This window comes from Punica granatum, chromosome 5, assembly GCF_007655135.1.
Source record: "Punica granatum isolate Tunisia-2019 chromosome 5, ASM765513v2, whole genome shotgun sequence".
Taxonomy (NCBI): Eukaryota; Viridiplantae; Streptophyta; class Magnoliopsida; order Myrtales; family Lythraceae; genus Punica; species Punica granatum.
Window position 1 is genome coordinate 27,061,446 of NC_045131.1, and position 11,679 is coordinate 27,073,124.

Consider the following 11,679-nt stretch of genomic DNA (forward strand, 5'->3'; position numbering starts at 1 on the left):
GAGTTGCCCCAGCCTATATTGTCTGAGATTAAATTCTCGCTTGGACATCGACTTGGTTCTATCCATGAGATGCTTGCAAAAAGTTTCAAACCCCGCACTGCAAGTATAGTGCACCTACAGTACTGACAGTGCCAACTATATGGCATCGTGATTAAATTATTATGCTTTGCTATGGATGTCCTCATACTTATATCTCTTCTGTTCTAAGTTGAGGGTAAGTGATGCTGTATTGATCACGTTTCTATGAGGTACTTTTATGATTAGATTAATTTTACTTTTGTTAATATCTCGAAGCTGAGGAATAATTATAACTCGCCCGGAGCCACTGAGTTCGGAAATATTTTGCTTCCCGGCGATGGTGCTGAGGGTAAGCGGTTGCTGGGGAGCGCGAGCATCATCCCTGGCAATGAAGATAAACTTGTTACTGGCCTGACCCATGATGACAACAGTTGGGGCACCCATTAGGGAGGTCTTGAACAAGGGCCCGTATTTGGCGATCCTCTCATCAAACCTGTGGGGTCTCATCGAACCAGTGGGGTCCTCCGTCTTTCGCCTGTGCCTTGAGGAAGCTCAATGTCTCCCCGATCACCGGATATCCTAGTAAACCTCTTGGTAGATTCATCTTCCTACTTCGCGAACCATTGGAGAAAAACACAAAGAAGACCAGAAGCAGATAATAAGGAGGTGATCAGAATCAAAGCACGAAGAGACATTGTCACGATACAGCTGCTCCCATTTGCAGATAATAATCCTCTCGCGATTCCACTATCTCAGTACGTTGCACATATATATAACAGGGATGAACAATTCACTTCGTTACTTCAAAAGCAATTATGCTCAAATTCCTATTGGATTAAGGAATTCTTTAGCAAAAGGTAACAATTGACGACCTGATCAACGTAATTCGATGTTGACGGATCGTAGCCGGATGCATCGATACGGACAATTGTATGTGACAATAGAGTATGATTACTAGCTAAGGCAAGAACGAAAGAGATTGTAGGATAGGACAGACACCAATGATCAAAGATGGAACATCGGACCAGGAGCTCTATATTTAAGCAATTCGTTCATTAATGGTAGTGCTAATGAGTAGAGTACAATACACAGACATTATATATTATTGTAAATATATAGAAGACGCTTAAAAAGAAAAAAGAAATGAAAGAGAAGTATTTCTTATGATGTCGATAAGCAGATAGGTTCTTGACCACATTATTCCCAAGAAATAGAATCTTCCCGTTGGAAATTCCGACGCAGCTCTGCCGTCCTTTTGATTAGAAGGCCTTGTATCACGCGATGTGCCATAAGTGAAAAGCTTTTTTAATCAATCACAACGTGATGATCCATAATTTTATCGGTATTTTAGGGAAATTATTACTTGTGAATAGTTCGAGAGAATCGAGGTACTTCGTAAGACGATCAATCGTCTTCCCCGACAAATTGAAAGAGATCTCGTCTCACTTAAGACTGATGAGAGGCCGACGGTCGTATCACCAAAAGAATAGCAGCAATGGACGAAGTGTTTCTCTATGATAATGTTCGGAATTCATCTCCTCGAATCAGTTGGGTCTTTCGTGTTTAGCTTTAGCCTTAAGGAAGCTCAAGGTCTCCTTGATCACCAGATATTGCAGTGACTCTCCCAGGCTGAGCAGCTGGGTTGAAAGTTATTCTGATCGTCATACCCAGAGTGTTTCTTATGTTGTCGAATTATGTTCGCCATATGGTTGTACGATCTAAGGATGTTACGATCTTTTGGTTGCGCTACATTTTCTTCACACAACAAATCACATCTTTTGAATGAATGTCTCCTCCATTTTCTTGTCACCGAGAAGATATCATATGGAGTATCTATATATTTTATGACATATGCTCTATAATACTCGCTAGAAAAATTAGACGAGACAATAACTTTGGATAATCCGCTTTAGATTCTTAAATGCAGAGGGTTTCGTAAACTCATGGAAATATGTCAGTCTAGTTGGACTTCATATCAGGTTGAATCACAATTCAACCATTTCTACTATCTATCATCCTAAAATTTCAGCTCTTGTACATAAACTGTTCCGAAATTGGAAGCAGCGTTTCTTCTATAATGTAAATGTAAAGATACTTGTCCAGTATGAAGAGGCAAACGCCAGACAGTGCCTATTATGTAGCAATACTATGATCTGATAAGGATATGTTTTGTACCCGTTTCATGATAAGAAGAGAATGAGAGTCTTAACTGCTCATCTTCTAGAGCGTTGACATCTAGAATGATACTCAATCATCAGGTGGGAAGTCCTCATCTGAAGCATTTTCAAGAAACGAACCGAGTGTCTTCCTCAAAATGCTAAAAGTCTTGTTATCCTGCAATTTTGGGTTATGAGAATCAGATTCTTCAATTGTCTTTACAATAAGAGAGGTAGAGGTCTTGTGTTGAGGATAACTAGCTAGTAGTTAGATTTTTTTTTTTTTTTTTGGCTAAGTAACTATCTAGTACTTAGATATTTCTCTTACCTGCTTCTTCTTCAAAGACTCCTCCAGTTTAGCGATTTTGTCCGCACAAGCTCTTTCGTGCTCAGCTATCATAGTCTTCTCTCTTTTCCCTAATTTCAGTCATTTGTTAAAGATTTTAATTAATTGTAGGCTTACCAGCAATAGGATGAATAATAGAAAGTAGAAGCAGATTATATGCTTACTCATTTGCTCATATCGCATGAAAAGCTTTTCTTTCGTTTCTTCAAACTTGGATATAGTATCTGAAGATGCAGAAGTAAGTTTATAATCCCAGCACGATCAGTTACTACATTCTAATTTTTGGGCAGTTAGTTCTGCACTGGAAGATGATATCAGAACTTCAGATCATTTTTCAATTGATGAGATTGCACAGTTGTATTAATGGCATTCAGGTTTATCTGTATCATGCACTGGCTGGTAAGCAGAGCCACATGGCAGACACCATTTCAAACCAGACAAGCCATGATAAAGGCACCATACCTAATGAATTTTGCATAACAAATGTCAATGACATGCATGTGTTCTTGGAATTGAAATGTGTCGAATTGCTGGTAATTTCTCAAGTTCTCTTGGGATAGCAACCTTTACTTTATTTTACTAAATAGTGCAGGCAGAAAAAATTTCCATCATTATGGACTTCGAATCTATATACCAAATGAACCAAATCAGCAGAGACCGCAAATTTTGAACCAAATCAGCAGTAAGTTCAAACTTCGAATATGCCTTCAGTTAGAGAGACCGATCAGCCCAAGAGAAATACCATTTAAGGCCTCCAGATGTGCTACTTTGTCTTTGAAGAATTTCTCGTAAAGTGCTTGGAACTTTGCAGTCTCATTCTTCAAGGAACTTTCACACTGCACATTCATCAGCATATAATCACGGTTTGTGATGAGAGGCCGAAAAAACACTTGGAAAAAAATAGTAATAGTGAGAAGCGCAGGTTATCTTCAGCGTATAGGAATAAAGCCAAAAACACTTTTTAACACTGACCTCCTTCGAGCTCTTTGAAAGCGTCTTCATGAAAACTAGTCTAGTGGACAGAACATTCCCCAAGGTGGATGAAAATTAGAGTAATACCACCAGAGATGCAGAGTAAATCAGCTGAACGTACGCATATAATTAATTACGAAGATTGGACACTTCATAATACCTATCCTTTTCGAGTTTCGACTTCAACTCGTTGAATGTCGATCTAATCTCAGAGGCCACACTGTCCAAACGAAAATGATACAGTAAGTACCGAATACATTATCACGAATTCCACGCTAAGCTGTCTCTGAGCATGTTATGCCTAGACAAAATCGATCACTGTCAACCACACATATGGGAAGTTCCGTCATCAGGATGAATCCTCAAAATGCATTCAAATGCAACGTGGAATCAGAAATCAGCTACAGACAGATCAAAACATCTGCTCTTGGATCTATATTTTTCCGGCTAATCTGCTCATCTAAGTATCGGAACAAGAAATGTGGACCAACATGCAGAACATCAGCTGGAAAATTTTACAAGTCCATCGAGCGATGATGTTTCCACTCCATTGGACTTCCCAGAACGAGCTCGCACTCGGATTAAAGATTCAGATCAGTTCCAGCTCCCGAAATTACCAAGAAGACATGAAATCAAAAGAAAATCACCTCGAAATCGTCTCCTCGTTCTTCTTCTGACCGTCCTTCTGAGCCTTCTCCCGGATCTGTTGCAAAGCTGACATGATCCCTTTTATATCACTGCGACACGCATGCAAATGAATTCACCATCACAATCGCACGATAAGATGCAAAATCAACTGCCGAGAAGCGATTCCGGTACCGACTTAGAGAGATCGAGGTCCAGGTCGTCGTCGCCAAGGCTCTTCCTCTTGTCCGACTTGGTGATGAGTTCAGCGGCCTCCAAGTCAACTCGCTTCTTCGAGCTCGCCTTAGCTGCAGACATCGCGATTTGATCAAAGCTTTTGACAGATGGAGGGAGAACTCTTTCGATCGCTCAGCTCTGCAGAAATGGAGAGGAAGCTCTCTCTCTCTCTCTCTCTCTCTCTCTCTCTCTCTCTCTCTCTCTCTGCTCTCTGCTCTCTGCTTCTCTGATGGCGGGTTCGGCCAAATTTCAAAGGGAGTGAATAACGAGCAATTAAATTTGAATTGGAGACCTCACACTTTTGCGTTTATTCATTTTGCCCCATATTTCTTGCCCGTAACACATTAGACCCCTGAAATTTCTATGTTAGGGATTTGCTCCCTGACGTTTCGGCTTCATTCACTTTACGCCAAATCCATGACGTCCTTCCTATAAAATCTTTGTCAACTACAAAATTAGATTATATTAACTAGGAACTGGAAAATTCAAGGAAAAATTTTAACTGTGACTTGGGAAGAAAAAGGGTCAATAAGAAACTTTAATTTTTTTTTCTATATTTCGTATATTCCCATGCACATCATTTTTTTTTTTGGCTTGAAGATGGCATTCATTAATAAAAAGAAAAGCATCAATATTTGAATGGGCCATGTTGCATCTCTTCCTCTCTAAAGCGAATTGCCGGAGGGATGGATGAGATGTCAATAGGACCATTCAAGTTACAAGAACCAGCCCAATGGGCAATGTTGTGGGCAAGGTAGTTATCAGCCCAAGGGATATATACGGCAGTCCAATTGATAAAAAAAAGTAAGATCAAATAGCATAATAGGGATAATAATAGATAGTTCAGGTAGGACATGATGAGGAGACATCAAGTTGTCGATGAGGTCTTTGCAATCGCCTAGTAGAAGCAGGCTGTGAAGTCCAAGTTGTTGAGCACAACGGATGGCATTGAGGACAGCTTCTGCTTCCCCTTGTAGGGGGTTGGTGGCAGTTGAGTAGAAAGCCCAGGAAAACTTGATGGTTCCTTTGTTGTCAGTGCAAACCACTGAGAGGTAAGAATGCTGCTGAAAAATTGCAGCATCGAAGCTGACTTGTAATGTAGGATTGGAGGCAGCTTTGTTAGGGAATTGAATGATGGATCGGTGGAGCCAAGCTTTGTCATATTCCCTGCGTCTTCTCTGAATTGTAGCTGCTGAGTTGGAGGGATTGAGAGTGCTCGAATCCAGTCTTGTGGTGTTACAAAGCTGCCATAAGAAGTCCATACAAACGACCCCTTGAAGGATGAACCTGTGATGAATATCTCGAGGAATGTTAAGAGATTGATCAATTCCTGTGATGAGTTTAATCCATTGTACCATGTCCATTGGGCCAAGATTAGAAATTCTAATTGGCCATTCCAGTAGTGCCTAAACTTGACAAGAGAAAGAACAATGAAGGAAGAGGTGATCGATGGTTTTCGAAGAAGATTGACAGAAGGTGTAAAGAGTGTCATTGATTGGAAATCGTTGACCAAGAATGGACTTTACTGGGAGGCAGTTTCGAAGCAACTTCCACAATAGGAGTTTGTGGCGATCATGAATTTTTAGCCTCCAAATGTGTTTCCACTCCTTACAGGGTAGAAGGGGGGAAGGAAAACGATGTATTTGATCAGAAACATAGGCAAAGGATGTAGTGAAAACTCCATTCCTTGCAGGGGACCACATAAGTGAGTCCAAATGTGAATTATGATCGAGAATGGTCGAGATGTCGGAGGACCAGGAGTTGTTTGGTAATTTGAGGAATTCTATGGCATTTTGCTTTCTTTGAATGACAGTGGAGAAGTGGTAGAACTTGGTATTCAAATCAGTGCAGGTGAGCCAGGTGTTTCTCGACTTTTGTCTCCACAATAATTCTTCCCGCTTGAGTAATTCTTGCAGCTTTTCTTCAATGGTGGAGGCAAGAGTTAAATTTCCAATAGTTGGAGCAGCTTGTTGGAGGCTATTGAGATCTTTTGAGAGCTGATTAATTTGAGACTGGACATGTCCAAAAGTGTTCCTGTTCCACCTTCTCAAGACTTCGCGAGTTGATTGGATTTTACACTTGAGTATGAACATGGGGGATCTGAAATGGGGTTTCTGCCATGCCATTTTGACAACAGAGAAGCATGAGGGGTCTCTAGTTCACATTTCCTCAAATTTGAAGAGCTTTGGTTTCCTGTATCGCTCCCCTGATGTGTTGAGTAACAAGGGGTTGTGATCTGAGGAGACCGCGGGCAGGTGAAGCACGGAAGCTTTAGGGAACAAAAGTCTCCAGTTGATGTTGGAAATTGCCCTGTCAAGTCTCTCCCTAATGTTAGCAGCTCCTATTCGTTTGTTCATCCATGTATGCTTGTTTCCAAAAAATCCTAAGTCCACTAGTCCGAGCAGGTCAATGATATAGTCCAGGCCGGTGCTTGAAGTGGCTTGGAAAGGGTGGCCTCCTTGCTTCTCATCCCCCATAACAATGCAGTTAAAGTCCCTGATCTCTATCCAAGGGTCAGCAAAGGAATCTAGGTGCTTCCGGAAGTCTTCCCAGAATTCACGTTTATTCTCCTGGTATGGGGGGCAGTAGTCCAATGAGAGCATCCAAGGGCTTGGCTGAGGGTGAGAATAGACCAGAACATTGATTACGTACTTCGAGATAAGGATAGGCTTGAAGTCGATACCTTCCTTGGTGCAGAAGCAAGTCCCTCCTGCTCGTCCGGTCGCTAGCAAAGTGATGCAATTAGAAAATCTCAATCTATTGACAGTGTCTCGCACCAAGTTGCATTGAATCTTGGTCTCCATTAAGAACAAACAATCTGATGAGTGCTTTCTAACAAGGGTCCTTAAGGAACGCTTAGTCGCGGGGCGACTTAATCCCCGACTGTTGCAGCTCAGTACTAACATGGAGGGGTTGGGGGCATGGACTGGCCCGCCTCCTCAGCCGTGGGAATTTCCGAGTTCTGCTTCATCTTCATTGCCATTCTAGCCATACGTTAGAGACTTTAATTCTCCTAGTCCTGCGAAGGTGTGTGGGTGGTGTTGGTGGATGAGTGTGAGAGTTGGGTCACGGTAGATTCTTGGGGTGGGGGGGTGTGGCAGTTAGAGGAATGAGGAAGAGAGAGAGGTGGCAAGATTGTTTTGTGAAATATTGATGTTGTGATGGCAGGAGTGGTAATTTGGTATAGTGTTAAAGGAATGGGCTTTGTGGGCTGTGGGATAATGGGCTTGAGACGTATTTTTTTGGGCTTCAAATATTGTTGGGTGAGGTTTTTCTTTCTCTTGAGAGGTTTTTTTGGAACAGGATGGAAGGTTGGTGGAATGAAGCGTCGGAAGGGAAGGATTTTTGTTACAGTAATTGGATGGTGAGGGGTGGTAGGGGGATGGGACAGGAATTTGGGGGCAGAGTGTTATAGGTTTGATATGAGAGGTGGGCGGCTAAGGTGAAGAGAATTTCAGCAGATAATCTGGATATGAAATCTTGTTGTGGGGCCGGATCTTAGGTAAGGACCAGCGGGTAAGAGCAAGGAGGTTTTTCTTTGTTCTGAGTTTGTTCACGCACCAGCAATGTTAAGGGGAGGGCTCGGACTTAGAGTTCCGGTTGACGCCCTTCTGCAAAAGGATTTGATTCCTCCACGAATTCATGCTTCAGGTTTGTAATAGAGGAGCTGAATTTAGTACCTTAAGCAATCATGTGCGCGCCGAAAAATTGCCTACCAGACTTCCTCGTTTTCTTGTCTTCAGAGCTAATTATCTTATAAGGGCAGGAGAATTTGGAGTGTTTGAGCCTCCCACAGTTGAAGTAGAAATCTGACAGCCTTTCATATCTGAATTGCACCCATGGGTTTTGCGTTGAGCCTCGTTCCAGGTAGAAACCGATTTTGAGAGGTTCGGTGACTGGATGCTTGACCAGGAGACGTAGATATCCCCTACCTGCAAGTAGATCGTCCGCCGTTAGATCGATTTCTAACAATTCAGAGAAAATTTCCCCAATGATTTTGCCGTTGCTCTTCGATATATGGTCGAGCAAGAGACTGTGGACTTGAACCCAGAATTGGGTAGTAGAGAAATCCATATTAGTAGCAGGAATGTCCGGAGCCCAACATTTCAAGAGGAGATGGTAACCCCAGACCGACCACGGTGCTCCGAGCAGTACTTTCCATCGATCAACTGCCGAGGCGAAGACAAACAAAAATGTGTTGCGGTCAACTGTGGAAGCTTGAACCTCATGCTAAAGATTCCAGTCTGAGATTATGTTATTCTTGATCGATTTCTTGCTTAGGTCAGTGTCAGCAATGACTTTGCCATAAAGGGATAGCTTGGACAATGACGCCGTTTTGTTAGGGTCGGGGGAGAGGCGGAGGGTGGTATGTGAGCAGGACAGGTGTTGGGCTTGGTTGATGATTTCGTCAATGGGGTAGGGGGTTAGTAGGGTGCATGGTTGATGATTTTGTCAATGGGTGGAGGGGTATGATGTGGGAGTGTTGAGGTCTGGGAGGTGTGTTAGGTGGAGGTGAAATGGCGAGGCAGTCGAGGATGAGGTGGAGGATGATGATGGTGAAGTTTGGGTTACCACAGATACTAGAACACTGGGAGGAGACAAACCTGTGACGAAGCATTAGGAGGATCGGAGGATCGAATCAACAGTTCGTGCACATCATTATTTTGTGCCTAGTCTTCTGCATAAATCGCATGCTTTGCAGTAATCTCGTTCGTTTTTTTCTCTTTACATATCAGGTGTAACATGAATCTTGGTTCAGAATTTCAACACCTCAACTTATCGAGTCCCAAGGAGTTAGGAGGAAGAATTAATTAACTCTTTTGGGAGTATCCATAAATCGGTCCTTAGGAGCCGAAAGTTTATGAGGAAGTATGATCGAATGGACAGGGAAATCGACTATTAGGGATGGCAATGAGATGGAGTTGTCCCAGATCCATATCCATTAATGTACTTTAGTAATTTATAAGGGGAAAAAAGGTCACAAATTACTATTTAACATTCATGCTGCGTTTGATTTGTAAGTAACATTTTAAAATCAGATTTTGATTTTAAAAAAGAGTGGTATAAATGGTTATGTATGTGACTCCCTTTGACTTTGTATGAGTTATGTGATTTTGATTTTGAACAAGAGTGATATAAATGAAGTTCATCCTTTGACTTTGTATGAATTATTTTGTTTTGTTGTGGGTAGAATTAAGTTAAAGTAAGATTTTAAAATACAACTTTGAATCCAAACGGAGCCAATTCTCAGTAGCCTAATATAAATCAAATTCCTTATTTCCAAATAGATAAAAACTGTAAATTTTACAGTGGATTTGAACTCGAGCAAAAAATAACTGGATCTCTACCTCAAGGTGTTTGGAATTGGTTTCGGGTCCAAATTTTAATGTCTTGTTTGGTTTGTGGATGCAATTTTAAAATCACAATTCTAACTTAACTCTACCCACTACAAAACAAAATAACTCATACAAAGTCAAAGAGTGGGTCTCATTTATATAACTTTTTTTCACAACAAAACAACATAACTCATACAAAGTCAAAGGATGTGTCCCATTTATACCACTCTTTTTCAAAATCAAAATCTGATTTTAAAATTCTATTATGAAACCAAACGCAGCATAAGTTTTTAAAGCGTTCCAAATACTCCAAGATTTTAATTCCTTATTTCCAAAATTTATCTTACAATCCAATGGGCAGAACTGTTTAAAGGACTATAGGGTTTGGTACCCCTTCAAAGCCCATCTGCCTTGACCATTGTCAAATCCACTCACCAGCTCCCTAAATGGGAATTAATGAGATGGTTCGTTCTGTCGCCCTGAATAAATTAATTACGACATGTTTAATTGTCTAGACTACATGTAGAATGCACACAAAATTTGTGTGTGTGTATATATAAGGAGGATTTAGTGTCCTCTAAATCCTTTTGCATCAAAAAAACAATTACCTTTTGCATGATTTTATCAATTTACCCTCATTTTTTTTAATTAAATTGGACAAAAGCCATATCCAATAATAAATACAGGAACAAAATGGTAAAATTACCCAAATCTTTTAACAATCTTCCTTTCTCTCTCATTCCCTCACATTCTCAGGTGTCCATAACTTTCCCATCCATTTCTTTCTCTTCTAATTCTTATTACTAATATTGCACATCAATCTTGTCTTCCCTAAATAACCGAACTTCATGAACTTCCCAACGACCTTTTCTATCTTCGGCTTCACGTCCAGGAACTCTTTTGGCTTGGTCTTTGTGGTCGGTTTACATGTCTTCCTGATACTATAAAGCTCCCAGAGCAGCAGCTTCAATTCCCCTCTTTGTTGTGGCTTGTTTTTTTCTTCTTCAGGTCAAATACTTCAATGTTGAGCTCGACTTGTTGCTTGTGAATGTCTACGACGGCGATGATCATTTTGTGTTTATAGGAAGTTTGAGACTAATGGTGTTCTTTGTCTTCATCAATGTAAAATACCCATTTGAGCCTACACGGACTTGAGCCTATCTGCAACCCAAAAGCTTAAGCTGGTAGGTTACTGGACCCAAGCCTCATATAAGCTTGTGGTTTCTTTCTTAATTTTTCGATGTGGGACAACATATCTCAACACCCGCCCTCACGTGGCAACGTGTGGTCCAACACATGCCACGTGCCTTAAACACCCGCCCTTAACAACTGACCCGAGCCGGGCATCCTCTTCCGTGCTCGGGCAAGGGGGGACAAATACCAAACTAGCCTCAAGCTCCACACTCGGGCCTAACTAGAGGTGCACCTTTAGCTACCTCGGAACTGGACCGGACCACTCTTGGGCCTGATTAACATGAGGCGCACTCTTGACTACCTCGAAATCGAATCCGGCATGGTGTGAGCCCACATGAGCGCGCAAAAGCATAACCCACTTTGATACCATGTAAAATATCCATTTGGGCCTATATGGACTTGAGCCCATCTGCAATCCAAAAGCTTAAACTGATAAATTACTGGACCCAAGCCTCATATAAGCTTGTGGTTTCTTTCTTCATTTTTCGATGTAGGACAACATATCTCAACAATCAGGTTGATTACCCGACTGATACATACTTTTCATGGATACAATGAGCCATATATAACTTTCCTAAATGGAAGATTCAATTTTAGTTTCTTATGTTCTTAGTATTCTACGTACATAGATCTGAGACAATATACTTACAAAGTATTAATATTAAAATGAATATCTGATTTAAAATTATATTCTCCAAGTAAGCGAAAAGACGATCAATCACTAACTGAGAGTTAGCTAATGGAGCTCCCACGCCATCGTTGTTCTATCTTTTATATATTATAACTTATAATTGAT

At 41.2% G+C, this 11,679-nt stretch overlaps 1 protein-coding gene across 1 annotated transcript; it reads right to left on the reverse strand.

Moving 5' to 3' along the window:
• Nucleotides 1–1,900: 1,900 nt before the first annotated feature.
• LOC116207126 lies at nt 1,901–4,576 on the reverse strand. Its single transcript, XM_031539986.1, has 8 exons — nt 4,316–4,576; nt 4,140–4,229; nt 3,653–3,712; nt 3,493–3,532; nt 3,263–3,356; nt 2,685–2,744; nt 2,503–2,591; nt 1,901–2,352 (listed from the first exon to the last, which is right to left on the reverse strand). The coding sequence occupies exons 1-8, from the start codon at nt 4,432–4,434 to the stop codon at nt 2,266–2,268; spliced, it is 639 nt and encodes a 212-aa protein (XP_031395846.1). The 5' UTR covers nt 4,435–4,576; the 3' UTR covers nt 1,901–2,265.
• Between the last annotated feature and the right edge of the window lie 7,103 nt (nt 4,577–11,679).

Coding starts and splice junctions, on each gene's coding strand:
- LOC116207126 (XM_031539986.1), bottom strand. CDS start 4,434: ATGTCTGCAGCTAAGGCGAGCTCGAAGAAGCGAGTTGACTTGGAGGCC. Junction 3,357..3,492: donor TTTCAAAGAGCTCGAAGGAG/GTCAGTGTTAAA, acceptor ATGAATGTGCAG/TGTGAAAGTTCCTTGAAGAA. Junction 2,353..2,502: donor AGTCTTTGAAGAAGAAGCAG/GTAAGAGAAATA, acceptor CCAAAATTGCAG/GATAACAAGACTTTTAGCAT.